This window comes from Pseudonaja textilis, chromosome 7 (genome assembly GCF_049901715.1).
Source record: "Pseudonaja textilis isolate UNSWEBS1 chromosome 7, rPseTex1.2, whole genome shotgun sequence".
Taxonomy (NCBI): domain Eukaryota; kingdom Metazoa; phylum Chordata; class Lepidosauria; order Squamata; family Elapidae; genus Pseudonaja; species Pseudonaja textilis.
In genome coordinates this window covers 4,849,993-4,875,507 of record NC_141996.1, presented here as the reverse complement: position 1 = coordinate 4,875,507, position 25,515 = coordinate 4,849,993, and the positions used below count along the sequence as shown (strand labels likewise).

At 43.8% G+C, this 25,515-nt stretch overlaps 1 protein-coding gene across 2 annotated transcripts in view; it reads left to right on the top strand.

Moving 5' to 3' along the window:
* The window catches only part of NARS2 (asparaginyl-tRNA synthetase 2, mitochondrial), a 42,537-nt gene extending 17,697 nt beyond the window's left edge, over nucleotides 1–24,840 (top strand). For both annotated transcript variants that reach the window (XM_087936930.1, XM_026706931.2), the window contains exons 8-15: nucleotides 2,066–2,198; nucleotides 8,097–8,195; nucleotides 9,017–9,054; nucleotides 9,588–9,654; nucleotides 12,920–13,057; nucleotides 16,192–16,289; nucleotides 21,525–21,551; nucleotides 24,522–24,840. In XM_087936930.1, the coding sequence (XP_087793056.1) occupies nucleotides 2,066–2,198; nucleotides 8,097–8,195; nucleotides 9,017–9,054; nucleotides 9,588–9,654; nucleotides 12,920–13,057; nucleotides 16,192–16,289; nucleotides 21,525–21,551; nucleotides 24,522–24,666 (745 nt within the window). In that variant the 3' untranslated portion in view covers nucleotides 24,667–24,840. The remainder of the gene's footprint in view (nucleotides 1–2,065; nucleotides 2,199–8,096; nucleotides 8,196–9,016; nucleotides 9,055–9,587; nucleotides 9,655–12,919; nucleotides 13,058–16,191; nucleotides 16,290–21,524; nucleotides 21,552–24,521) is intronic.
* Nucleotides 24,841–25,515: the final 675 nt, after the last annotated feature.

Sequence of the window (25,515 nt, the reverse complement as noted above, 5' to 3'; positions counted from 1 at the left end):
TTCTTCCTTCCTGTATTTGTTTTCCATTTTCAAAACTCATTCATTCCATTCAGATCAGTCCTTTTCAAACTTGGCAACTTTTAAGGTGCGGGGACTTCATTCTGGGAATAATAATATATTAATCGCCTTCTTTGCACTTCTTTCTTTTCCACCATACATTACACGGCATCTTGCTCTCAGCATTTTTTTTTGCAGTAATCCGTTTCCTGTCTATTCAATTTTTTGCTTCTGGTTGACATCCTCATTTCACCAGGTGTTTCTTTTCATATCTACAATTAGCACAACCTCGTGCACGTCACATTTTCATTTCTTTCTTCTTTTGTTCCACATCTCTCTTTCTCTAAGATCAAGTCTTGATATTTCCAGTTCCTCTCCTGTCCTGTCTTCGCAATCTCTCATGCATTGATTACCTTAATCATTTTCTCGTTGGTTTAAGAATAACAGTGTTGGAAGGGACCTTGTAGCTCATCTAGTCCAGGGGTCGCCAACCTTTTGGACCTCAGGGACCACCAAACCCATAATTTTAAATCCCAAAGACCAGAGACCCTGGGGAAATCCCCCAAAAAAAGTCTGCAGGAAAATTCCCAACCCCGTTTTCCTACCGATCAATCATTCTTTATTTGGGATCGCAGGATACCATCTCCCGCTCCGTTCTCAGGGGGGAAAAGAGAGAGAGACTTTTGGCTTCATGCAAGGAAAGCAGCAGAAGCCGCAGAAGTCTTTCTTTCTCTTTCCCCAAACTCTGCCAGAAATGAGTGTTTGCCGGCGCAGCCTCTTGAAGCAGGAGGCCTTGCAGGGTCCCAAAGACTCACTTCTGGCGGAGTTTGGGGGAGAGAAAGAAAGATCTTTGGTGCTTTCTTTGCGTGCAGCCAAAAGCAGCAGAAGAAAGAAGCGTAAAAAAGCAGCCCGGTGGCCAGGCGAGGCTTATGGGGCAATTTCCCCCCTCCGCCCTTTCCCTCCTCCCCTCACTACCTTGTGTTGTTCACAATGCAAGCGACGCAAGCCTTGTGTTCCCACGGGCCATGTGGGCGGTGCAGCCTTGTGCTCCTGCGCAGCCTGGATTAATTGCTTTAAAGGTGACATTTCTCTGCAGACCACCAACATTTTCTCGCGGACCATCAGTGGTCCCCGGCCCACTGGTTGACGGCTACTGTTCTCAAAGCAGGAAGATACCTTATACCATTTCAGACAAACGTATATCCAATCTCTTCTTAAAAAACTCCAGTGAGATCCACAACTTTCTGGTGTCAAGCTGTTCCACTAGTTCTGTCAGGAAATTCCTCCTTAATTCCAGGTTGCTTCTCTCCTTGATGAGTTTCCATCCGTTGCTTCTCGTCTTGCCCTCAGGTGCTTTGGAGAATAGCTTGACTCCCCCTTCTTTGGGGCAGCCCCTCAAATACTGGAACACTAAAATCTTTGGAATCCTATCAATTCATTTTTGACTGGATCCAAAGAGAAAATCTTCTTGGTCTTTTCCAGAAAAAATGTCTTAACAGACCAACGAATGTATTATGACGGTTTACAGTCATTTTCTCGTTGGTTTACAGAATAACAACGAGTTAAAAAGGACCTTGGAGGTCGTCTAGCCCAACCCCTGCTCAAGTGGGAGTTGCTGTAACGTTTCAGACAAAATGGCTCTCCAATCTCTTAAGAACCTGCAGCGATGGAGCATCCACAGGTTCTGGAGATAAATCGTTCCAGGGATGAATTATTCTCACTGTTAGGAAATTCCTCCTTAGTTCTACGTTGCTTCTCTCTTTGGTTAATTTCCATCCATTGCTTCTTGTCCTGCCTTCAGGGGCTTTGGAGAATAGCTTGACCCCCTCTTCTTCTTTGTGGCAACCATTTAAACATTGCAAAACTGCTCTCATGTCATTCCACGTCACTTGCTTAAAACTTTGCTAAGACCTCAAGAAAGATTCAGTTTACCTGGTTAATGGACAGTCGTAAATCAAGCACTACCTGTAAATGTGATCATTTCCATGTTCAGGTGTGTCTCGGCGTGAGTGCACCCTAGCCAGCAGGCAGCATTTCGACCTGTTTTGTGTTGTTTTATGCATTGCAGGGCATTTACTAAAGTGTTCACTTTTGGACCGACCTTCCGAGCAGACAATTCTCAAACCCGCAGGCACCTGGCCGAGTTTTATATGGTGGAGGCCGAACTATTTTTTGTGGACACGCTTCAGGATATAATGCAGGTAAGATTTCCGGGGAGAAACTGTAAATAGAGCTTTTTTCTGGGTGTGAGGGCTGCAGGTTTGGTGCATTTAATTTAAGTTTTTCCCAGTTTTGTAGAAGGGGTAGGGAGCTGTCTGGAAGCCAAAGAACGCTTAATTTGTTTTTTAAAGGTTTTAAGGTCCACTTTAAAACACAGTCTCAAATCAGAGCTAAGATTTTTCAAGTTTTCTTCAGGTTTTGTATAAAATCTTGAAGTATCTCGTCACATTTATTTTTTCCTTTGGCGGATTTATATTGCTGGACCTCTGTATTTCCCATTTGATAATTACAGGGAGTTCGTAACATACAATCCTCAATCGAGAGCAGATTTTTGATCACAAAATGAGCGTGTTGCTAAGCGAGTCTGGCTTGGTTTTATGTCCTCTTTTATTTATTAATATATTTGGAAAATCGATATAGCTGCCGCCTCACTCACAGCGACTCTAGGAGGCCCACCAATGATACAAACAAAGCATAGGAAAAAAAAAAAAACCTTTGGCTACCATTGTAAAGCAAGTTGTTAAAGCGAGTCCAGCTTCCTTCCGTGAACTGCTTCCCAGAAGCCGGCTGGGAAGGTTGCAAATTCGTATTACCTGATCCCCGGGACACAGCTACTACCATCATAAATATGTGCTGGTGACCAAACACCCAGATTTTGGTTTGTGACCATTCTATGAGAGTTGTAAGTGTGAGGACCAGTCCTAAATCGTTTTTTCAATGTTGCTGTAACTTTGAACGATCACTAAATGGACGGTTATAAGTCAAGGACTGCCATATAGAAAAGCATACAGTTAGAGTGGATTCTGGAGCTGCCAAAAAAAAAAAAAAGAGGTTCAGAGTTATAATCAATAGTGATATGCTACCGGTTCGGACCGGTTTGGGCAAACCGGTAGTAAAAAAAAGCCTGCCACGGTCAGATAACAATGGCACTGAAAGAAATCAGAGTTGAAAGGGACCTTGTAGGTCATCTAGTCCAACCCCCCCCCGCCCAAGCAGGAGACCCTACACCATTTCTGACAAATGGGAGTCCAATCTCTTCTTGAAAGTCTCAAGCGATGGCGCTCCCACAACTTTCGAAGCAACTTCTGTTCCATGGGTTGATTGCTCTCCCTGTCAGAAAATTTCTCCTTATTTCTAGGTTGAATCTCTCCTTGTTCAGTTTCCATCCATTATTCCTTGTCTGGCCTTCAGGGTGCTTTGGAAAATAGCTTGACCCCTTCCTGCTCCCTGTGGCAACCCCTCAAATATTGGAAGACTGCTCTCCTCTCTCCCCTGGTCCTTCTCTTCCCCAGACTAGCCAGGCCCAGTTCCTGCAACCGTCCATTGTATGTTTTAGCCTCCCCTCATCATCCTGGTTGCTCTTCTCTGTACTTTTTCTAGAGTCTCAACTTCTTTTTTATAATGTGGTGACCAAAACTGGATGGAGTACTCTAGGTGTGGTCTTACTGAGGCTTTATAAAGTGGTATTAGTACCTCCCTTGATCTCGATTGTATCCCTCTGTTAATGCAACTTAGGATTGCATTATTTTTTGGGGCGGCTGCTGCTGCACACGGCTGGCTCCTATTTAGCTGGTTGTCCACTAAGACTCCAAGACCCTTCTCACAGTTACTGCAACTGAGCCTGGTTTCACCCAGTCTATGTGTCTCCCACCTGCCCCTGTGCTTTTCTTTATCCTCTCAGCTGATTGGCGCTGCAGCTGGTGTGGTTAAGCTGCACACGCACATTAGGCAAAGCACTCCCACCAATCCACGCTCCCCGAACCGATGCTAAAACAATTTGAATCCCACCACGGGTTATAATCTTACAGGTACACATTGCCTACTCCAAAGGTCCCTAACCACCAGGCCATGGATCGTGGCCTCTTTGGAACTGGACCATGCGAGCAACAGGCTAGCATGCTCACACCGCAGCGCAACTTCGTACAAGCGACGCGGGCAAGCAAAGTTAACAATGGCACTGAAAGAAAGTGATTTAGCGACCATTTTTTCACACCTTACAACTGTTATAGCATCTCCAGTGTCACGTGGTCAAAATTCAAAATCGCTTGGCAACTGGCATGTACTTGTGCCTGTTGCAGTATCCCGGGGTCATGTGATCCTTTTTTGAGACATTCTGACAAGCAAAGTCCATGGGGAAACCAGATTCACTGAACAACCGTACAACTAACTTAACAACTGCCGTGATGCGCTTAAGAGCTGTGGCAAGATGAGTCGTTAAACGGGGCAAAACTCACTCACCGACTGTTTCGCTTAGCAACATAAATTTTGGGCTCCATTGTGGTCGTAAGCCGAGGAACTACATATATACATACATACATATATATGTATGGTATTCAGCTTTGTTCGGGTATTTTCCCACGTCATTATAGTTGTGCTTTTAAAGTTGTAGCAAAGTTTTGGCAGAATCTCATCTGCCATCATCAGGCTTCTGTATAGTGTTCATCTGTGAGTCAGACTTGTGATGGCCTTGCGAGTTCTCCTGTTAATGGTATCCTGGGTCCTGCGTTGTAATCTCCTGGGTCAACCCAGGATACCACAACAAAAGAACTCGCAAGGCCATCATACAACCCATTACCCAAGCCGTTAAAACCCAGGAGGCTAATGGAAAAAAGATCACTACAAAACAAACGACACAGGAGATTACAGCACAAGATCCAGGATATCTCCACAACAAAACTCACAAGGCCATCACACAGCCCATTATACCAACATCAACTCCGTCAACCAATCAAGAAGCAGCAGTGCAGCCAACCAGCCCAGCACACCAGCCCCCACCACCAGTATTTATAGAGAGACGGCAGCTCCGATCACACACTGCTTGCACTGGCACGAAGCCGAAAGCACCAGCCTGAGGATGGCGAGTGGGACCTCGCCGAAACGTCGCCAAGATACTCTTAATCTCTCCTGGGTCGACCCAGGAGATTACAACACAGGACCCAGGATACCACAACAGGAGAACTCGCAAGGCCATCACAAGTCTGACTCACAGACAAACATTATACAGAAGCCTGATGATGGCAGATGAGATTCTGCCAAAACGTTGCTACTTTAAAAGCACAACTATAATGACATGGGAAAATACCCGAACAAAGCTGAATACCATACATATAAATACCCGCAAAAACTTAACATTTCGGTAGAATCTCATCTGCCATCATCAGGCTTCTGTATTGTGTTCGTCTGTGAGTCAGACATTTATAGTTGTTTCAGTTTTAAATTTGGTGCTAGCCTACTGCTGTGCCGGAATGGATTTTTCTTCATCCTGACTGGTTGGGAGTCTTGGTCTGTGTTTATTGGTCTTGGAGTTTGTTGTGTTCTGCTTGATTGGTGTTTCTAATATCTTCTGTCTGTTTTGTGGCTTTTTTTGTGTTTTGATTGGCTGGCAACGTTGTGTTCCTGTATTGGAGGCTTTTAGTGCAGCTTGGCTCCGAGTAAATGGACGGCTATCATTAGTTAGGAAGCTAGGTTTCATCTGGGTGCCTGGTTGGGGTGTGTTTGAGCTGGGAGGTATCAGGGGGGATCTGTCTGTGCCCAGGTGTTTGCCTGGCTTGTGGCGTGGAGATTTTTTTGTTTGTGAGTGCAGGCTTCCAAATGATTGACAGTCTGGTGGAATCATCTCTTCTGTTCATGCTTTCAGGTCTTTTTTCAATCTCTATGGCAACTTAGATATATATCTATCTTACATATATATATATATCTTCTCTTTCATTCTAGCCAGTTTTTGCTGCTGCTGACAGGGCAGGATACGTACCTCCTCTGCTGGAAAAATAAAAGGGGTTTTTACAATTTAAAAAAATGGTTTCCTGGAATTAATTTCAGCACAGATGAATGGAAATATTTGCCGGCTTTTGTTGACTGTGTAGTTTTGCTCATGGTGGAAGTTTGTGGAATGGAAAGTTCCTCTTTCGAGGAAACGTTTCTTGGCCACAAGTTCGCCATTCCCGTTCTCATACAGCGCAACGGAACTCCCTCTCTCTTTCTCTTTCTTTCTCTCTCTTTCTCCCCTCTCCTCCTCTTTCTCTCCCCCACCCTCTCTCTCTCCTTCCCTCTCCCCCTCTCTTTCTCTCTCTCTCATTTTGTCCCTCTCCCCTTCTCTCTTTCCCTACCTCCCTCTCTTTCTCTCCCCACCCTCTCTCTCCCTCTCTTTCTCTCCCTCTCCCCTCTCTCCCTCTTCTCTCTTTCTTCCTCTCCCTCCCCCCTCCCCTCTCTCTCCCTCTCCCCTTCTCTCTTTTTGTCTTCCCCTCCTCCCTCTCTTTCTCTCTCACTCTCTTTCCCTCTCTCTCTCTCTCCCTCTCCCCTCTTTCTCTCTCTCATTTTGTCCCTCTCTTTCTCTCCCTCCCCCTCCCCTCTCTCTCCCTCTCCCCTTCTCTTTTTGTCTCCCCCTCCTCCCTCTCTTTCTCTCTCACTCTCTCCCCCTCTCTTTCTTTCCCTCCCTCTCTCCCTCTCTCTCTCTTTCTCTCTCACTCTCTCCCCTCTCTTTCTTTCTCCCCCTCTCCTCCTCTTTCTCTCCCCCACCCTCTCTTTCTCTCTCCTTCCCTCCCCCCTCTTTCTCTCTCTCATTTTGTCCCTCTCCCCTTCTCTCTTTCTCTCCCTCCCTCTCTCTCTTTCTCTCTCTCTCTCCCCCTCTCTCCCTCTTTCTCTCTTTCTTTCTCACTCTCCCTCCCCTCTCCCCTTCTCTCTTTTTGTCTCCCCCTCCTCCCTCTCTTTCTCTCCCTCCCTCCCTCTCTCTCTCTTTCTCCCCCTCTCCTCCTCTTTCTCTCCCCCACCCTCTCTTTCTCTCTCTCCTTCCCTCTCCCCCTCTCTTTCTCTCTCTCATTTTGTCCCTCTCCCCTTCTCTCTTTCTCTCTCTCTCTTTCTCTCCCTCTCCCCCCTCTCTCCCTCTTTCTCTCTTTCTTACTCTCCCTCCCCTCTCCCCTCTCTCTCCCTCTCCCCTTCTCTCTTTTTGTCTCCCCCTCCTCCCTCTCTTTCTCTCTCTCACTCTCTCCCCCTCTCTTTCTTTCTCTCCCTCCCTCCCTCTCTCTCTCTTTCTCTCTACCTCCCCTCCTCTAAAAAATATGACATGTTTACATCTCCCAGCTCTGAGGCACAGAAGAGGAATACTAAAAGAAAAAAAAGTGACATGACCATTTTTCACACTTACGGCCATTCACTTCATGACCGTGAGACTTCACAACTGGTCTGATTTACTTAATTGTGACAAGGAAGGTCGCAAAAAGGGGGAAAAATTCACTTGGCAACTGCCTCGCTTAGCAACAGAAATCTGGGGGTCAGTTGTGGTCATAAGTCGAGAACTACCTGGATTGAGGTTGTGGTCCAGTGTGTCTACGGGCACTAAGTTGGGGGAAATTGCTTGAGATCCATTGAGGAATGATAAACCTGCTTGCAATTGATTTATGACTTATTTATTTGTAAAAAGGACATCTACAGGCAGTCCTCGAACTTACAGCAGTTCGTTTAGTGACCGTTTGAAGTTATAACAGCACTGAAAATTAGGATTTATGACCGTACTTCATTTATGTCACATGATAGTCCCGTGATCAAAATTCAGAGGCTCAGCCATTGACTCACATTTACGACACATTGCCCTATCCTCCCCCTTTTTGCGACCTTCTCTGACAAGATTCACTTAACGACCCAGTTACTCATTTAACAACTGCAGTTATTCACTTCACAAAAGTGGCAAGTAAAGCCAGAAAATGGGACAGAGCTCACTTCACAAATGTTTCAGGTAGCAACATAAATTCTGAGCACCCAATTGCGGTCATAAGTCGAGGACTTTCTGTACTTGGGGTTATCTTCTCTGGAACAGGAAATTTTCTTATCTTTTTTTCTCTTTTAACCTGTTTTCTTCCCCTCCATCCTTTTTTTTCCCCCCTCAGGTTATAGAAGATCTTTTCAAAACCGTGACAGACCGAGTTGTCTCCAACTGCCCTCAGGATGCTGACCTTTTCCATAAACGTATTGCTCCTGGCCATGAGGTAAATATTTTCTAATATATCTATAACTAGCTCGATACCCGTGCTTCACTACAAAACTATGTGGTCGGGCTTAGTTTTTGGGGAGGAAAATAAGGGACAAAGAAATTCTGCCTCTGCCAACCAGCCTCCATCAGTATTCATCTGGCTAGCGTCCTGTCAGTGTGTGAGAGAGTTGTGGGCTGTTTGGAAACTGAAACTGTTTGCTAACTTAACCACTGCAGTGGTTCACTTTACAAGCATGGCAAGAACAGTCGTAAAATGGGACAAAATTATCTTTCACAACTGTTATGCTTAGCAACAGAAATTTTGGGCTCAGCTGTGATCGTAAGTCAAGAACTACCCTCATTTTGTTCATCTCCTGTAGGTGAATTTATTCTTGGGTGCATCTAGTTGGCTGCCCTGAACACTGAATTAGACAAGCTTTTTGTGTAAATCCGTATAGCTTGTTCAAAAGTACAAGAACGTTTTCCCATGTTTGAAATTATAGAGGCAATATACTTTATTATACGCAACACACTTTATTATTAGCTCAAACCCCATTTGAAATGGTTCAGCTGGGCTTATTTTCATACAACCCTTGCTTTCCTTTGACTCTTTCAATTTTGCTAAGTTTTTTTTCTCCAAATTTTCTCATGTTTTTTTTTCCCCTCTCAAATTTCTCAATTTCTCCCGTAACTGAAATTGTTTGCTTTCAGTTTGAGCCCTTTGTGAAATCTTCACTGTTGTCCCAACTATTTCCGCAAAACGTTTTTGTTTCAAAACCTAAAGTTATTTTTTGATGTTAACTGTCCATTAATTTTCCCTTTTCCTTTCCTCTTTAGGCCAAGTTAGAAAAAATGCTGAAGAACCCATTTATAACGTAAGTATGTTGCGGGGGGGAAGTGTTTTGTTGTTGCTTAATTTACAAGCAGAATTTGTGAGTAATTTGTGGCTTAATATTTCTCAGCATATAATAATTTTGAGTCCTCTTGGGGAAAAAAAAAATGAATTGGAATTGGATTTGATTAGGATTTAGATGGAAGATCTTAGAATGTGGATCAAAACTTCAAGTTGCAGTTCAGATAATTTGTTGCTCAAGTCCAGGGATCTCCAAAGCTGGCTGGGAAATTCTGGGAGTTGAAGTCCATAAGTCTTAAAGTTGCCAAGTTTGGAGTCTCCTTCTCTTAACTAAAGTCAACTAAAGTTCAGTATTAAATTGGTGCCAGATAAGGGTCAGCAGAATTTAAGAGGGGCTGGACTCAGAACATTTGTGGCAATGCAACGATTCTAAGCTGATGACGTGCTTAACTCCCACCCCCAACTATGCCTGTTCTTCTCCTACTACACCAATAATTTTGTTGGGATTCAGGGTACAAATCTTTAAAATAATTGATAATCCTTTTTTTTTTAAAGAATGTCCTATACCGAAGCCATTGAAATTTTGGACAGAGCTGGACAAGAATTCACTTACAAACCAACCGTGAGTATTTTTCAGAGATTTTTGAGAGGGAGTTGGTAAAACTCAAGCATTTAGTAGGCTGATAAAAAAGTGTGAGAGTAATGAAAACTTGTATCTCAAATACTCAGAAGGCCAGTTTGGTCCCCTTTATCAATGGGGTAAGCCAGATTCATTTAACAACCGTGTTACTAGCTTAATGTCAGTGTTACACTTAACAACTATGGAAACAAAGCTTGTAAAATGAGGCAAAACTCACTTAGCAAATCTCACTTGGCAACATAAATTTTGGCCTCCATTGTGGTCGTACATCGAGGACTACCTATATAAATGTGGGACATCTGTTCACTGGCCCAGTTGTGTAGATATATACCACATCACAATAATCAGTCCAGTTCCAAGTTTCACTGTCATGGATTAGAGCTGGGGTCACCAACCTTTTGGACCTCAAGGACCACCAAACTCATCGTTTTAATCCCACGGACCAGAGACCCTGGGAAAATCCCCCAAAAAGTCTGCAGGAAAATGCCCCACCCCATTTTCCTAGCAGTCAATCATTCTTTATTTGGGATCGCAGAATACCGTCTCCAGCTCCGTTCTCAGGGGGAGAGAGAGAGAGAGAGACTTTTGGCTTCATGCAAGGAAAGCAGCAGAAGTAGCAAAAGTCTTTCTTTCTCTCCCCCAGACTCCGCCAGAAGTGAGTCTTTATGAGATTTGTCACACCAGCGCAGCCTCTTGGAGCAGGAGGCCTTGCAGGGTCCCAAAGACTCATTTCTGGCGGAGTTTGGGGGAGAGAAAGAAAGACTTTTGCTGCTTTCCTTGTGTGTAGCCAAAAGCAGAAGAAAGAATCAGAAAGAAGCAGCTCAGTGGCCAGGCCAGGCAAGTGGGGTAAGTTCCCCACCACCACCCTTTTCTCTCTCCCCTCACTTGTATTATTTGCGATGCAAGCGATACAAGCCTTATGTTCCCGCGGGCCATGTGGGCGGCGCAGCCTTGTGTCCCCACACGTCTGGATTAATTGCTTTGGGGGTGACATTTCTCTGTGGACCATCAAATTTTTCTCGTGGACCACTGGATTAGAGTACATTCTCTGCCAGCCTAACATACGAATCTTACAAGGTTTTGTATTCCCATGGTGATGTTGCCCTTGTGAATTGGACCTCTGTATTTATTGCCTAGCTTACCATTTTACTATCGGTATAATTATATAACTGTATCTATTTATTTAAACATTTCTGTGCCTCTGGAAACAAAGTAAAACAACATCCCACATCTTACGCAGAAATAGGTGGAATAATTTAAAACCTCCCTGATAAGCCAAAACTGTAGAACTAAACACCACGAAAGCAGTGACAAGTATAAAACCGAGAGGTTGAAACAATAACAATGAACATTAAAGATAAGAGTCCTAACATCAGGGAAAGTTGATCCTCAAAACATCTGCCTCTTCCACAGTGTCAGATATGTCAACATGGAGAAAGGCCAGTCTAATCTCCAGGCGGATGTTTCGTAGTAAATTGGCCCAAAAAAAAGCCAAGGCTGCATTAACAGAGGGATGGAATCAAGATCATGTGAAGTGTTTGTTGTTGTTGTTAGTTGTGAAATCGTGTCTAACCCACCGTGACCCCATGGACAACGTTCCTCCAGGCCTTCCTATCCTCTACCAACTTCTGGAGCGCATTTAAGCTCTCGCCGACTGTTTCAGTGACTCCATCCAGCCACCTCCTTCTCTGCCATCCCCTTCTTCTATTGCCCTCCATTGTTCCTAGCATTCAGCTTTTCTTCAGTGAGTCCTTCCTTCTCATTAGGTGGCCAAAGCCTTTTTGAGTATCATCTTCAGGATCTGGCCTTCTAAAGAGCAGTCAGGGTGGATCTCCTCCAGGGACTGACCGGTTGGATTGCCACGTGAAGTGTTAGTACCACGCTATAATGCCTTATAATGCTAGAAGGCCTCACTTGGAATACTACATCCGGGTTTGCTTGCCACGATGTAAAAAAGATGTTGAGACTCTAGAAAGAGTGCAGAGAAGAGCAACAAAGAGGATTAAGGGGACTGGAGGCTAAAATATACAAAGAACGGTTGCTGGAATTGAGTATGTCTAGTCCGAGGAAAAGAAAGATTAGGAGGGACATGATAGCAGTGTTCCAATATTTGAGGGGCTGCCCCAAAGAAGAGGGAGTCAAGCTATTCTCCAAAGCACCTGAAGAGGCAGGAAAAAGAGTAATGGATGGAAACTAATCAAGGAGAGAAGCAACCTAGAACTAGGGAGAAATTTCCTGACAGTGAGAACAATTAACCAGTAGAACAACTTTGTCTCCAGAAGTTGTGGGTGCTGAAGAAAATAATGGAATGTGCAAAGATAAGTAAATTGACATTGGCAATTAGAGAGCAAGAAGAAAAAGAATAATATAAAATATGGGATTTATTTTATCAATGGTTAGATAGAAAAATAGGAGAATGAAATATAATATAAATATAATACAATAGTAAGTATAATACAGTGGTAATGATATGTTATAATGGATTATTATGGAAGGAATTATAATCTGAATTAGAACTTGTAAAAAATTGAGATTTGCTCAAAAAGGATAATGTGAACTTGCCATCAAAGTCTAATGATGATGTAATAATAACAATATGACATGGAAAGTTGATTCATATAATATGAATATAAGTTTAAATCTAAGAGGGACAGACTATTGATATTGTGCACAAGAAATATGTACCAACCGACACACACTGTACAACTGAAAGAAAGTTTTATTCGTTGTTTTGTGTTTATGTTTGTTGTCGAAAAGTAAGAAAAATGTTCTTTAAAAAAAAAAAGACATTGTGGGTGCTCCATTACTGGAGGTTTTTAACAAGAGGTTGGACAGCCATTTGTCTGAAATAGTTTAGGGTCTCCTACCTATGCAGGGGGTTGGACTAGAAGACCTCTAGGCCCCTTCCAACTCTGATATTTTGTCTATTTAGAGCAGTCTTTTTCAATCTTAGCAATTTTACGTTGTGCAGACTTCAACTCCCAGAATTCCCCAGCCAGCAAGCTGGCCGGGGAATTCTGGAAGTTGAAGTCCACGCACCTTTTAACATTTCCACGGTTCATAAACCCTGATTTTGGAGATTTGAATGCAAGTGTGTAACCTAATTATCACAGCAACCTGAGAAAAGTACAGAACATAATCGTTCACAATGCTTTCAAGTAGTTTGCAAACTTAAAGCGACCTGCGATTATCATAGTCTGTTTTTTTTTTAAACCTGGGTGTTTTGTTTTTTAAACTCTTTCCTTAGTGGGGGCAGGATCTACAGAGCGAACACGAAAAGTACCTGGTACAACACTGCGGTGGTATTCCTGTTTTCGTGTACGATTATCCCTACGACCTTAAGCCGTTCTACATGCGGGACAACGAAGATGGACCCCGTAGGACTGTAAGAACTTACTCATTCTTGTTATGCTCTTTAAATTTTTTGGGAATGAAATCTATTCTCTTCTCGGGGGAAATTGGTTTGTGGTGCAAGCATTTACATTGCGTTTGGGGCCTGTTTAATGCTAGGCGAGGTGGAAGGAAGGAAAGAATAACAGAGCCAGAGGTTTTTGGGACCTTGGAGATCCTCTAGTCCAGCCCCTTGCTCAAGCAGGAGACCTTGTTCCATTCCAGACAAGTGGATGTCCAATCTCTTCTTAAAAATCTCCAGTACGTTCTGACCTAGGCTCCCCAAAAATCACGGAGCAGACTCCTCGTCCCGACAAAAACCCCATTATTTAGGCTAATGTGAATTCCTATCATACGCATCCAGCCACATCCTGGCAAACCACAGACCTTATCAGGCTTGGAGAGTTGCCAGGCCGATAGCTTCCAAACACCACACTGTAGCAGAAAATACTTGGCAAGGAATCAGGAACAAATCCTCACTCTAATTAAACGAACTAATTGTCTCCTGCAAATACCACTCCCCTTTCGCTCCTCTTTATTCCCTATGGGAGGGGCCATTCGCCATCCACCTGTGCCTTTACTCCCAAGTTGATCCTTGTTCCTTAACTGTTCCCTTCCCCTGACAGCTCTGTGCATGTGCACACTGGGAACAGGCTCCAGCTGTTCTTCTTCCCCACTGATACCTGACTCTGTGAAGGCAGCTGATAACTGTTAGAGAGTCGTGGCCCCATCTCTGCCTCCGAAGCAGAGCCCTCATCAGAGCCTTCCCCAGACTCTAGGACTGGCCCAGGTTCCTCCCGCAACCTCCTCACTATCCGAGTCTGCCGCCAGCTTCGCTGGTGCTGATGGGCCACAACACGGTATTGGAGCATGAACAACTTCTGGAGGCAAACCATTTCACTGGTTAATTGAAGAGGGTGACTGATAGTAAGGGGTAGTCAGCCTGACCAGGTAGTGTTTTGGTTTGTCGGCCGCAGATGCGGACGGCTGAGGAGAGCGAGGACTCAGATGAGGGGCCAGGACCACCAGGGAGTGGACTGCTGCCTTCAGAGATTGTGGGGGCTGGCAGCAGCGATGAGGAGGTTCCCAAGGAGCCTGTGCCAAGTGCACATGTGCACACAGGGCTGCTCACAGGAAAGAGCAGCTGCAACAGCACAGGCGATTCAGGAGTAAGGCTGCAAGGTAATGGCCCCTCCTTCAAGAAGATAAAAGCCAGTTTTTATCAGACGTTCTTTGCAGGAAGCAAAGACATTTTGAAACTCAGCCTTGTGGACATTGCAGTATCTTACGTTGGTATTTGAAGACTCTTGTGTTGTGAAATATTTCTTATCTGTTATTCTTGGCAGCCTCCACACAGTTTTGGCGAGGTTCGTGCTTATCAAAGTTAATTAGTTTGCAGCAGCCTTTTAACCGGGGATTCGTAAGAATCATTAAAAGGGTTCTGTTCTTTGGTTATTGGTTGTCTTACTGGAAAAGGATTTGGGTCAGAACAGGTAGACCATACAGGAACGCACATAGCTGAGGTAATTCTTTATTGTAAAACCACCTGAGCAGAATTTTGCAATTCAGAGCACTCACTCCCTGAGCACAGGGAGTGCTCAACTTACAATGGTTCATTTAGAGACCCCGTACCACGATTACAAAGGCATTGAACATAGTGGCTGTTTTTCCACACTTATGACTGCAGCATCCCCTTGGTTGTGTGATCAAAATTTAGACCTTTGTCAACTGACTCATATTTATGATGCTTGCAGTTTCCCAGGGTCATGTGATCCTCTTTTGAAAAGGTCGTAAAACGGGGCAAAACTCACTGAACCACTGTCTTGCTTAGCGACAAATTTTGGGCTCCGTTGTGGTCGCAAATCGAGGACTGTCTGTGAAGTGATGGGCAAGATAGAAATTGCATTTGGGTTCGGTTTCATTGAGTGCAAATGTCATTAAAATATAGTCTTTTGGCTTAGTCTTTACAGGTAGTCCTCATCTTACGACCAGAATGGACGCAAAAAAATTTATGTTGTCAAGTGGGAAATTTGTTAAGTGAGTTTTGTCCCATTTTACGAATGTTGTTGCCTCAGTTGTTAAGTGAATCACTGGCGTTGTTAAAATTAATAACATGGCGGTTAAGTGAATCCGGCTTCCCCATTGACTCGGCTTGCCAGAAGGTAGCAAAATGAGATCGTGTGACCCCGGGATACGGTGACCGTCATAAATATGAACCAGTTGTCAAACATACAAATATAAATTACGTGGCCATGGAAATGCTGCCATGGTCAAAAGTGTGAAAAATGGTCGTAAGTCACTTTTTTCAGTGCCCCTGTAACTTCAAACGGTCACTAAGTGAACGATTGTAAGTCGAGGACCACCTGTACTCCCATTCAGCTTTCCTTCTGTTGCAAGAGATGCTAAGCTTTTCAGCTGGAAGGCTGACAGGCCAGGTTCGAGACCAGGGCATTGCGTGACAGGGTGAGTTCCCCTCCCTTGCTCCAGCTCCTGTCCACCTAGCTCCCTGATGGCGAATCTATGGCATGCCTATATTTCCGGAAATACCACAAGTGACAAAACGGGCCCATTTTTCGGCCTCCAAAGGCTGCAGAGGCTTCCCTCGAGCCTCTGGGAGGCCAAAAATGGCTTCAAAGTATCCGGAAATCATCTGGGAGGCACACAGTGCGGGTAAGGCGGCTGTGAGGGGGGAAGGAGGGGATCGCGTGTGCGTGCGCAGGGGGCATGGGAAGGCACACGCATTGCCTTCTGGGTGCTACTTTGTGAGTGCGCGCACCATTTTCGGCACAGGAACCCCCAAAAGGTAAGCCACCACTGACCTAGCCATTCGAAAGCATGCAAATGCGAGTAGATGAATAGGTACCACTTTGGTGGGAAGGTCGCAGCATTCCGTGCACCTCAGTGTATTGTCACGCCGCCCATGTGACCACGGAAAGTGTCTTCGGACAACGCTGGCTGCATCGGCCAAGAAACGGAGATGCATACTGCCCCCTAGAGTCAGACATGACCAGACAGGAGAAACATTTACCTTTAACCATTCAGGAATGCCTCTGGGGATTATCTGGTGGTTTTGTACCTACACACACAGGGAGATTTTGAACAAACCTCTGACCTTCTGTTTCCTAAAAGGTAGCAGCAGTTGATCTACTGGTCCCAGAAGTTGGAGAACTTTTCGGTGGAAGTTTGAGAGAAGATCGTGTGGATTATCTACAGTCGCGCTTACGGAGGTAGGGGGGATTTCTCTGCCTGGATGGTTGGGGAAGGGTCCGGGAACCACTTAATATGTAGTCAAAGAGTTTTTGTCAAGGTATTGAGATTTAAAAGCTGACCGGCTGTTGTATGGCTAATGCAATGATTATTGCCCCTTTAAGACTGAGGATGGGTCCCACAGGGATTTACCACTTTAAGAAGCTATATATATATAAAAATGAGGCCATGTGAGGGTGTACCTCTCTCTCCTTGAGTTCTGTCTCCATTGTGGTTCTCCGTGCAGAGTAAAGAAGATTAATTACTTGCCAGGGATTTGATTACCACGTATATGTATGTATATAGTAGCCTTATACATAAACCACTGTTAAAAGACTGCGTGCTGTGTTTTGCTCCAATAGTAGCCACGCTGCAAACACTCTGACAGTTTTTCTGAAAGACATCCACAATTAATGGAAGGAAGAAGAGGCAAGGGGCTCAGGCAGGAGAGGACTTAACAGGGAAATCTGTTCGCTAGTGATCCCATCTCCTATAAGTGGTTACAATACAGGCAACCAGAGTCGGACAATAGGGAGGCACCTGTTGGCCAGACAAGGAATAATGGATGGAAACCGATCAAGGAGAGATTCAACCTAGAAATAAGGATAAATTTTCTGACAGTGAGAGAACAATCAACCAACGCCTTCAGAAGTTGTGGGAGCTTCATCACTGGAGGCTTTCAAGAAGGTATTGGACTGCCATTTGTCAGAAATAGGGTCTCTTGCTTGGGCGGGGGGGGGTGGGGGGTGGACTAGATGACCTACAAGCTCCCTTCCACCTCTGTTAATGTGGTCTAGTTGCTCACCGTTTCCCAGTTGAAACCGGGATCGAGTCCATCCATATGTTATTCAATTAAAGGAGTTGTCCTCGTGACTTTCGATTGAATAGAATAGAATTCTTTTATTGGCCAGGTGTGATTGGACACCCAAGGAATTTGTCTCTGGTGCAAATGCTCTCAGTGTACATAAAAGAAAAGAGACATTCATCAACAGTCAAGAATCATCAGGTACAACACTTAATGATAGTCATGAGGGTACGATAAACAATCAAATCATACTGGGAAACAGTCAATATAGATCGTAAGGAGACAAGTCACAAAGTCACAATTACACAGTCACAAGTGGGAGGGGATGGGGGATAAGGAGTGATGAGAAGATTAACGGTAATAGTAGTGCAGACTTTGTAAATAGTTGGACAGCGTTGAGGGAATTATTTGTTTAGCAGAGTGATGGCTTTCAGGAAAAAAACTCCTTGTGTCTAGTTGTTCTGGTGTGCAGTGCTCTATAGCGTCGTTTTGAGGGAAGGAGTTGAAACAGTTCATGTCCAGGGTGTGAGGGGTCTGTAGATATTTTCACAGGCCTTTTCTTGACTCGTGCAGGATACAGGTCCTCCATGGAAGGCAGGTTGGTAGCCATTGTTTTTTTCTGCAGTCCTAATTATTCTTCTGGAGTCTGTGTCTGTCCTAATTTCTAATTGATCTTCACGGAGGGGCTGTGCTAAGTTTTCTTCTGGGGTGGTTTTTCAGCCTTTTCTGTGGCTCCCAGATCCTTCTGCCAAAGGGCTCCACGCCCAGCATCAAATGGATTCCACGGGATTCCAGAAAGCACTTAGGGATTTTCCCCCAGCAAATCGGCAAGTGGTTTCCCTCTCACCCTGATCAAATACTAGCCCTTCCGAGAAAGCCAGAGTGGATGGAGGTCTGGTTGTTTCTCACACACCCTCCTGCAGGGCTGAGCTGTTGTTTACTGTCTCCCTTCATTATCTCTTTAATAGTTTTGCTAACAGTTCCGGCCTTCTCTGTTCCAATTTATCTCTGCAATTCTCTATAATCTTAACCTGGTCACTAAAAGTCAAGACTTAACTTGACAGCGTATAATCAACCTATTTGAGCTCAGGCCAAGTCCAGGCTGCTTTTTTTAAATTGTGTTTTTAATTGAACTTTATTAGAACACAAAATATAACGAAAATAAAGATGAAATAAAAAAAAAAATAAGAGGGGGAAATACAGTTTTTTTAAATTAAAAAAAAGGGAGAAAAGAAAGAAAGTGTTGATTTAAACTCTTTCCAAGAAAGTACAGGAAGTCCTTAACTTATAACCACAATTGAACCAAAAATTTCTGTCCTTAAATGAGATACACATTTGTGTGCCTGTTGGGTCTGGTTTCTAGATGTTAAGTGAATTTCATTGTATGTGTATACTGTGTATATACGTACCATGACAATAAAGTGTTGTTTATATACACAAAAAACAACAGTGTACACAGCAAATGAGATAACTATGCTGGGTTTCATATTGTTATCTCATTTGCTGTGTACACTGTTGTTTTTTGTGTATATAAATAATAATAATTGTTGTTGTTGTTCAGTGAATTTTTCAACCTTTCTCGCCGCAGTTGTTAAAGCGAATCACTGCAATTGTTAAGCTAGGGACACAGTTGTTAAAGGAATCTGGATTCGCCATTCTCTTTGCTTGTCAGGTGGTCACAAAAAGGGATCATGTGACCCCGGGACACTGCAACCGTCATAAATATGAGTCGGTTGCCAAGCATCTAAGAGCTGTGGTGGTGCAGTGGTTAGAATGCAGTACTGAAGGCTACTTCTGCTGACTGCCAGCTGCCAGCAGTTTGGCGGTTCGGGTCTCACCAGGCTCAAGGTAGACTCAGCCTTCCCTCCTTCCAAGGTCAGTAAAATGAGAACCCAGATTGTTGGGGGCAAGAGGCTGATTCTGTAAACCACTGAGGAAGGGAAGGAGAGAGGGAGGGAGGAAGGAAGGAAGGAAGGAAGGAAGGAAGGAAGGAAGGAAGGAAGGAAGGAAGGAAGGAAGGGAGTCTTGGTGGTGCAGTATTTCAGGCTAACTCTGCCCACTGTCAGCAGTTCGATCCTGACGTGCTCCTGGTTGACTCATCCTTCCATCCTTCTGAGGTGGGTAAAATGAGGACCCAGATTGTTTGGGGCGATAGGCTGACTCTGTAAATCACTTAGAGAGGAGCTGTAAAACACTGTGAAGCGGTATATAAGTCTAAGGGCTATTGCTAAGTGCTGTCTGAATTTTGATCATGTGACTATGTGAATGATGCAATGGTCGTTAAGTGTGAAAAATGGTCGAGTCTCTTTTTTTCCCAGTTCCAAACCAAGGGCTCAAGAGTTGGAGCAGTGGTGGGATTGGGATAACTTAACGACCAGTTCACTGGCTGGGTAGGCGTGGCCAGTTGGTCATGTGACTGGGTGGGTCATGTCACTCATCACACCCAGCACCGCCTCCCGGCCACTCGCCTCAAAGGCAGAGGTGGGATTCAGCCAGTTGGGGCTAATTCCAGACCATTTTGGGGGCTGTTTCCAGGCTGTTCTTAGCCCAGAAAACACAAAAACAGGCTGTTTCTCAGGCTGTTTTCAGGCTGCTTTGGGGGCCATTTCAGGCTATTTTTGGCCTGAAAAATGGTCCAAACAATGGCCCATAAAACAGGCGGAAGAATGAGTAGGGCCAACCAGTGGTGGGATTTGCTGGTTCGCCAAACTGCACAGAATCTTAACTACCAGTTCATCTGAACCAGTGTGAACCGGCAGCAGCCCACCTCTGGGTTGCGGGCTTAGATAACAGATAATCAGAGTTTATCTTGAAGGGACCTTGTAGGTCATCTAGTCCAGCCCCCTGCCCAAACGGGAGACCTTACACCATTTCTGACAAATGGCAGCCCAGTCTCTTCTTGAAAGTCTCAAGTGATGGTGCTCCCACAACGTCTGAAGGCAACTTCTGTTCCATCAGTTGATTGTTCTCACTGTCAGAAAGTTTCTCCTTATTTCCAGGTTAAACCTCTCCTTGTTCAGTTTCCATCCATTATTCCTTGCCTGGCGAACAGGCGCTTTAGAAAATAGCTGGACCCCTTCCTCCTCTCTGTGGCAGCCCCTCAAATATTGGAAGACCGCTATCATGTCTCCCCTGGTCCTTCTCTTCGCTAGATTAGCCAGGCCCAATTCCTGCAACCGTCCATCGTATGTTTTAACCTCCAGTCCCCTCCTCATCCTGGTTGCTCTTCTCTGTACTTTTTCTAGAGTCTCAACATCTTTTTTATAGCGTGGTGCCCAAAATTTGATGCAGTGCTCTAGGTGTGGTCTTACTAAGGCTTTATAGAGTGGTATTAGTACCTCCCTTGATCTCGATTGTATCCCTCTGTTAATTCAATTTAGGATTGCATTGGCTCTTTTGGCTGCTGCACCTACAATATATTATTTATTTCATTGTTTTTCTTACACATCCTCTGCACTCCTTTAAGGGCCTTCCAATTTCATGTGCCACCTTTGATTCTGTGACCTCTGACTATCATTCCTTCCACCTTTTAAAGATCATAAACTCCTGGACTCAGCTGTGAATCGACTTCATTAACAGCAGGAGAGATTATATTCTTTCCTGTCTTCCTTTATAAATTTGTCGTAAAATCTGTTTGGGTCCATTCACAGGCAGGAGGAAATGCTTGCCTTTGTCTGTAAATTTGCTCTTTTAAACTCACTCAAATGTCGGAACACACAAAAAGATGCTGGAGCCAAGTTACTTTCTAGAAGAAAGTTTTATGTTTTTATGTTTATGTCTTATGTGTGTGCGTTTAATTAAGAATTAAATAATAAAATCTCAGAGGAAGACTAGAAGAGAATAATTATAAACAAGCCAGAGGAATATATAAATGTGATGACTGAATACCAGATAAATTAGAAAGGAAATATGATTGAATAATGATTAAAGAGAAACAATGTGGAATTTGGTAAAGGGAATTTACGTGTTTATATGGAAATGGGATAAATTATAAGTATGTGATATAAAGCAATATGTTACCTGCCTTGTAAAGATTTACAATGGAAAGAGGTTTTATGTTTTTAATGTTTAATGATGTTTTGTTTTGTTTGTTTGTTTGTAAAATCAATAAAACTTGTTTTCTTTTTAAAAAAAGATGCTTTTCCATTTTTTCCAGTCCGTGTTTAAAGTAAAACAAAATTCTGCAAACACAAGGCTGTTATAGCCCATATTTTATCTTTAAAGATGACCTTAGCTGCCTTCATTTGAACATTTTTTTTAAGATGCTACAAAACTTCCATCATTGATACTGATTTAATTATAATATTGTTTATGTTCCATCTCCTCTGTCAGCTCTGGGCAGCATACGGATTTGATAGTTTTGCAAACTTCCTCTGACTGAGAATATATTGTTTTGTTTTTGTTTCTACAGGTTGAAGCTTGAAGACACCTATCAGTGGTAAGATATATTCCCTAGATCTTATTCATCTCTTTCACTGGCCTTTGGAAATCTTCTGAGAAAAAACGAATGAATTCTTAATTCAACCAAAAGCCAACGTATATGTTAGTGACAACCCTTTATAATAAACATGACATTTACTAGACCTTTTATAATAAATGTGACAAAATGCCACCAGGTGGGACACAAGGAAGTGCTTTTTTTAAAAAAATTAACCAAGGGACACACACAGATGTGGTATTCAGCAGGTTCTGACCAGTTGTGAAGAACCGGTAGCAGAAATTTTGAGTAGTTTGGAGAACCGGCAAATCCCACCTCTGACTGGCCCCGCCCCCATCTATTCTCCGCCTCCCAAGTCCCAGCTGATTGGCTGGGTCTTCTTTGGTTGCCCTGCACAGGAGAACAGAGCTGGAAAGCAGCTTAGTGGGGTGAGGAGGGAGTAGGGATTTTGCAGTTTCCTTCCCCTGCCACACCCGCCAAGCCACGCCACGCCACACCCACCAAGCCACGCCCACAGAACCGGTAGTAAAAAGTTTTGAATCCCACCACTGGACACACACTATACAAGTAGTCCTTGACTTACAACCGTAATTAGACCCAAATTAGTCATACCAGCCATTAAATGGATAACCTCAGGATTGTACCAGATTTTGCAATCTCCTTTGCAGCAGTTGTTAAGTGAATGCAGCTGCTATAAAACAAACGCCACGGTCGTTAAGCAAAACTATTATTCAGGAGGGGCATTTTTGCTGGAAAATGGAAGGAAAACACGGATTTATGGCAGAAACATAAATTGTGGCCATGGGAACACAAGATTACCGTAACTGCAGGCCAGTTGCCAAGCGCCGAAAATACGACGACATAACTGTTTTCAGAGGACCGGCTGGTTGGAATCCTGAATATGCGTCATGAATAGCCCTTAGCACATTACAGGTAGTCCTCAACTTAAAGCGGTTCATTTAGTGACCGTTCGAAGTTACAACGGCACTGAAAAAAAAGAGATTTAGGACCATTTGTCACATTTATGACCATTGCAGCATCCCTGAGATATTGTGATCTTTCTCAGGATTCCTCTGATTGCCTTAATTAAACCATGATCCTCAAGCCAAGCTTCAAAAGAGTCCAGAAAATTGATTAGAAGCAACATGACCGGCATTAGCCGGTATGAAGCCAACTCTGGCATACATAATGTACAGTCAGCTGTGGCCCTGTTTCCTCCCTCCCCCCTGGTTATGTCATAAATCAGATTCTCCAATGAAGTACGTCCACATGCTGGATGTCATCAATCACATTCTCCAATTAAGTATTTTCTCAGGTAGAAGATCCGGTAATTTAGTTATAAGTCTTTATAAAATAAGTGTGGAATGTACTTTGGGTTTTAAACTGCCTGCCTCCAGTGGTTTTTCTTTTTTTGCGACCTTCTGATAAGCGAAATCCACGAGGCAGCTGGATTCACTTAACCACGGTGTCAAGAAAGGTTGTAAAACGGTAAAGGTAAAGCTCACTTAACAACTGTCTCGCTTAGCGGCAGAAATTTTGGGCTCCGTTGTGGTTGTAAGTTGAGGACTATCTGTCCTTGTTAAACTTTTGAGCGCGAAAAGTCCTCTGGAAGGTAAACTTGAAAACATGATCTGAGTTTCCATTGGAGGCACACACACACACATACACAAAAAAAAAAACCAAGTCAGACAACATCAAAAAGCTTTCCAAACACCAAATAAAGATATTTTTACATTTGTCACAGTTCCCCTTTCTTTTCTCCTATCCTTCATTTTTCTCTCCCTCCCCCAACTCTGCTCCATGACATCATTTCCTTTTTTCTTTCCAAATTTACAAAAATCTGCAAAGGCAAAAATAAAAAACCAAAAACCCTACCACTCCTCTGAGATAACTCCTCTGCCTGTGATTCTTAAATTTTTCGAGAAGCAGTGAATAACTCAAAGGAGCAAAAGTCCAAATAAAACAGGTGTAGTGTCAGAGAAAGACATAACCACAGAACCCCCTGTAAAACTGGCTGTAATTTTCGATTATTTATTTTCCCTTTTTTGTAAAGAGAGCCAGTGCTAGACTAGAAATCAGGGGACAGAGAGCCCTGGTCACCTTTAAACTTGAAAAATAGTTGGGTATCGATGGGCCAATTATCAGGAGACTGGGAGTTCTACTCCCACCTTAGGCATGAAAGCTGGCTAGGCGACTTTGGGCCAATCACCAGGAGACGGTGAGTTGTAGTCCTGTCTCAGGCTTTAAAAACCATCTGGGTGACTTTGGGCCAAAAACCAGGAGATTGTGAGTTCTAGTCCTGCCTTAGGCAGGAACGCCAGCTGGGTGACTTTGGGACAATCACCAGGAGATTGTGAGTTCTAGTCCTGCCTTAGGCATGAACGCCAGCTGGGTGACTTTGGGCCAATCACCAGGAGATTGTGAGTTCTAGTCCTGCCTTAGGCATGAAAGCCAGCTGGGTGATTTTGGGCCAATCACCAGGAGATTGTGAGTTCTAGTCCTGCCTTAGGCATGAAAGCCAGCTGGGTGATTTTGGGCCAATCACCAGGAGATTGTGAGTTCTAGTCCTGCCTTAGGCATGAAAGCCAGCTGGGTGACTTTGGGCCAATCACCAAGAGATGGTGAGTTCTCCAAGAATTGAAGTCCACCTATCTTGAAGTTGGTCAAGTTTGAGAAACACTATTAGAGGAATAAATTAGTAAACCAGCGGCTATTGCTAAAGATAAAATACAAGTTATTGCAAAGTATTATTTTTTTCTGAGTTGGTGTTTTTAGTTTATCGCCCTTCAGTTTTTCTTAGGGGTTTTTTTAATTTAATTTTTTTTTTAAAAAAAGGAAAAAGTTTTAATAGAATGTCGGGTGCTGTAGCGTTATAGTAAACAGGAAGCTCTGATTGCAGATAATAAGTGATTTTTAAACTGATTGGAAAATAAACCCAAGGCTAAATTATCCCATTTCCTTGCTGTGCAGGTACGTAGAGCTGCGCCAATTTGGATCCAGCCCTCATGGAGGATTCGGAATGGGGTTCGAGCGGTACCTGCAATGCATCCTGGGAGTTCAGAATATTAAGGACGTTATCCCGTTCCCACGATTTCCCCACTCGTGCGTTTTATAGCCAACTTTCTGTTTTGCTTCTCTTGTAAATGTACGGCGTGTGTAAATGACTCTATGCAACATTGAGAGAGAGCAAAAACCTAAGAGACTTCCTTTTTTTTTTTGTTCCCCTGTTTCTTTTTTTGTATTTTTCCTTTTTCCACTAAAGAGAAGTTAAAAACTCAGGTTTGAAGTCTGCCCTGCCTGCAGAAATATTTAATCGTGTATATCAGTGGTGGATATTGGTTCGGACTGGTTCAGCCGAACCGGTAGTAAAAAAAAAAACCTCCAACGATCAGCTGAGAGGAGGGGTTAAAAAGGACAATCAGCTGAGAGGATAAAGAATAGAAAAGTCCAGGATTGGCGCCTGCCAATTACCCGCCCCTGCGCTTTTCTCTTCTTTATCCTCTCAGTGTCAGGATTCCAGCAATCGCCCGAATTAAATCATGATTCTCGAGCCAAACTTCAAAAAACTTCAAAGAATTCATTAGAGGCGACATACTGGCACTGCCCTGCGTGAAACCAACTCTGGCCTACGTCATTTACAGTCCCCTGAGACCCTGTTTCCCCCCTCCCTCCCCCCTGGGTGTCTCATCAACCAGATTCTCCAATTGAGCCCATTCACGGGCTGGGTGTCATCATTCACGTTCTCCAATTAAATATATTCACAGGCAAAAGCTCTGGTATTTTAGTTACAATCTTTTCAAGATAAGAGTTGGAATGTACTTCCACTTTCAAACGGCTGCACTGCTCATCCAGATTTCCTTCCCCCCCCCCCTTTTTATGACAACTACTAAAACAGGCATAGGGATGTTTTATGAGTTGACATTCAGCTGATTGGCACTGCAAGTCTCAGGTGACGTGGGAAAAT